At 38.6% G+C, this 3,442-nt stretch overlaps 1 protein-coding gene across 1 annotated transcript; it reads left to right on the forward strand.

The window, feature by feature from the left end:
* The first annotated feature begins 769 nt into the window (after positions 1-769).
* Positions 770-3,208, forward strand: LOC124052785 (leucine-rich repeat-containing protein 51-like). Its single transcript, XM_046377444.1, has 4 exons — positions 770-920; positions 1,443-1,648; positions 2,011-2,159; positions 2,985-3,208. The coding sequence occupies exons 1-4, from the start codon at positions 851-853 to the stop codon at positions 3,118-3,120; spliced, it is 561 nt and encodes a 186-aa protein (XP_046233400.1). The 5' UTR covers positions 770-850; the 3' UTR covers positions 3,121-3,208.
* The last annotated feature ends 234 nt before the right edge of the window (positions 3,209-3,442 follow it).

Below are 3,442 nucleotides of genomic sequence, written 5' to 3' on the forward strand. Positions count from 1 at the left end.
GCGGCGCCCTGAGTTTGCGTCTGTGTCCTTGATTTTGACTCATTGTACGCATGACTGTCTCTCTTCGTTTTTCATCTTGAAGGTCTACCCTCACCCTCACAATCAAATGCTATTGTGCTATTAGTGAAGCTACACAAACACACACAGACATGCACACGGACTTCTTGAGTGAGTGACAAGGTGAAGAAAAACTCTTGCTGATGGATGCAATTTTCCATCATCACTTCTGCCGTCTTTCCTCTACTCTTTTGAAAATCATCCCCCGTATGCCCCCTGAAACTCATATTCTGTTGCATTTTCAAGACTCTTTAATTTATCTTCAGTCTACTTGTCCAATTCAGAGGCACTGGAGCCAAACCTGGCCAGCACACCAAAGGGGTGGTGGATAGCATCGACTCAGGAGAGCGCACAGAAAGGCCTCAGACTGTCACCTGGTGTGAACCGAAGCCCCTTTAGCTCGTGTTTCCAAGTGAACCATCATTTTATCATTTCAGCTTACAGTTGAAACAGTTGACAGTTGACAAACCATTCTATGAAATCACCTGAAAATGAACACATTAAAGTATGAGAAGCCATGAGCCAGTTTGTAGTCAAGATTTTACTTTTGTTTAAATAAAAATTGGGATTGCTCTCCTGACATGCTCTGTTTAGTTGTTTCAGAATAAGAAAGTAAAGAAATAAAAAAAAAAAAAAGGAGAGAAATTAAATCTGTAGTTGCTTAACAGAACAGTTGCTAGTTGCTAGGAAACAGAAAGGATCCAAGTTTTAAGTTTGTTTGGACCTAAATGTTTGTGTTTAAAACTGAAGTTCAGTGGTCGTTTCATCTGAACAATTTTCGCTGTTACTGGAGATGTGTGACGACTTGAACATGTCTGGCCCTCCAGTGGATCTGTCATTTAAAAACATCAGCCATGTTACAGGTAGCATCATATTCCTCTAATGTATTAAGGTACAACCTCTGTGAGCTTTGTAGCTTAACTTTACCTTATAGTGTTCATTGTGAAACACATGATATTCCCACAGGTCTCCAGGAAACTTGCTTTCTCTGTGATAACTCATAAATATGCTAACATTTACTGTGGGATTACAGCACCACAGTGTTATTTTTAGCCCATCTGGTTTTCTGGTTAATGGGAATCTTCATCTGTGTGAGAGAGATTTTATGTTTGAAGTACTGTGATGAAAGTGATGACAGATACTCGATGTACTGTACCGTCCACATGCTGTCCTCAACTGGACTCAGTGTTGCAATGAACTGAGCTCACACTGAGCCTTTATTTCTCTGTTGGAGCAAACCATAAAGTGTAAGTGCAGCCCATACTGACCGCAATGCATCACTTTAAATAAGCTGATTTAGCAGTTTGAATGAAAATGCAAATACTCAAAAAAAAAACTATTTAAAGCACTTGATTGTCACTCCAACTCTTTCATTTGTGGTTCAGGTGCTTTGCCTGAAGTACCCCGAATTGGACTGCGGCCTTTAAACACAAACACAAAGAATAAGTACCTGAGCCGCTCTTTGCGTCTCAGCAACAACAGCATCACTGACCTCATTGGCCTCCAGTGCATCCTGGGCCATTTTCTGGCTCAGCCATCGAAGCTCGGCTGGCTGGACCTGTCCTACAACAAAATCACCTGCATAGACCCAGTGAGGTGTTGTTGTATTTGTTGTTGTGTTTGTATGGTTGTATGTTTTGGTTTTGGTTTTCCTTCTTCTTACTTCTATCATCAACATTACCAGTTTTTTAAAACTGTACAGTATAGGTTTATCTAAATTTACATTATATCCTACTTTGTTACACCATACTACTGTAGAAGTTCCTCTGCCAAAGATGCTGTTGTTTATTAATTAGATTATTAATACTTGTGCAATAATGTAAGATGGAAATTTAGTGTTGTAACTGGTTCAGGTGGAGCTCATTTTAAATGATTTTAAGGAACTCCAAATAACTTACTTGACTCTCTCTCTCTCTGTGTGTGTGTGTGTGTGTGCGTGTGTGTGTGTTCTAGGTTTTGTGTGAGCTACATGAATTGCGTGTATTGTACCTTCATGGCAACAGCATCTGGAAACTGTCAGAGGTAAACAAGCTGGGAAAGCTGGAGTATCTGCACACGATCACACTGCATGGAAATGCCATAGAAGACAACAAAGGCTACAGGTGGAGACTTCATTTTCTTTCACTTTGCACAGATTTTCTTCCCAAACACATTTACACACACTTAGGATCCCATTTCCACCTGAGCAATACAACACTTGCTATTGGCCCGTAGCCCAATACTAAATTTTAGTTTTGGCACTCCAAGTGAAAAGGTCTGGTAATTAGAACTCCAAGCCAGGCCCAAACCTTTTTGCCTCTTTTGGGTGAACAGGCCTATAAAATTTTGATGAATCATGGTTTTGAAATAGGACGTCCGACAAACTTGTGTGTGATGGCCACTGACTTTTACCAATGTAGTGTACTTTAAGTACTGTGGTTTCCAAGCTGGGGTCAAATCTAGGAGTCCTGAGATGAACCATGATGATCGACCTTTTTTTTTTTCTTTTTTTAGTTTTTTTTAGTTTTTTTTCTATAAAGATTGGGAAAACTTGTTTAATCTGTCCAATAATAAAAGGAAAAACAGTCATATTTTTTTGGTTGTTTGTTTGTATTTCCAGATCAAAAAAAGATGTAGTTATAATAAAAATGACAGTTTTTCCCAATGAAATATAGTTGATAGTGGAGTTTAAGAATGAAGAAACATAGAATGGAAACATGACAAGTACATCAAAACTGTACTTTAATACTGTATTTTAAAGTGTAAATAAATAGCTTTCTTTACTGGAGGCAGATGTTTGCACACAGAGAAAGGTCACCCTTTATTGGATGGATTCGGCATCCTGATTTAATTTTCATCTCATTTCATTTCTATATATATGAAATATGAATAAAGTAAAGAGAAGGGTGGATTTAAGGGTAATTTAGTGTGTGTTTTTGTGTGTTTAGGAATCATGTGATTTCTGTCCTGCCTCAGTTGAAGAAGATGGATTTTAGTTCAGTGACATGCCAGGAGCGAGTCTTGGCAAACGTTAGGCGTCACTACACTAACCCTGGAAAAAACACCAAGAAGAGCCTCCAGTGACTGCTACCAGTTCATTAAGTCATTAATTTGATCCATCAATTGTCAACCCACTGTTAAAACTACCTTGAAATTAAATGTCTTTCCTCAAGCTCTGGAAATATGTTTTTATCAGTTCAGAGGCTTCCCTAAAGAGCCAGCTGCAAGCTAAATTATATCTGGCTGGCTGGCTGGCTGGCTACTTCTTTTGGAGTTGAATAAATTACAGTAGTAAAGGTTACTGACTGAACAACATAATGAAATGAGTACAAGTATACCTTTTTGTACTTTTTTAGCCAAAAGAAATCTAGGATTATTCATACACTGGCTGCTCTACTTATTTGGA

The sequence above is a fragment of the Scatophagus argus genome, chromosome 21 (genome assembly GCF_020382885.2).
Source record: "Scatophagus argus isolate fScaArg1 chromosome 21, fScaArg1.pri, whole genome shotgun sequence".
NCBI classification, from domain to species: Eukaryota; Metazoa; Chordata; class Actinopteri; family Scatophagidae; genus Scatophagus; species Scatophagus argus.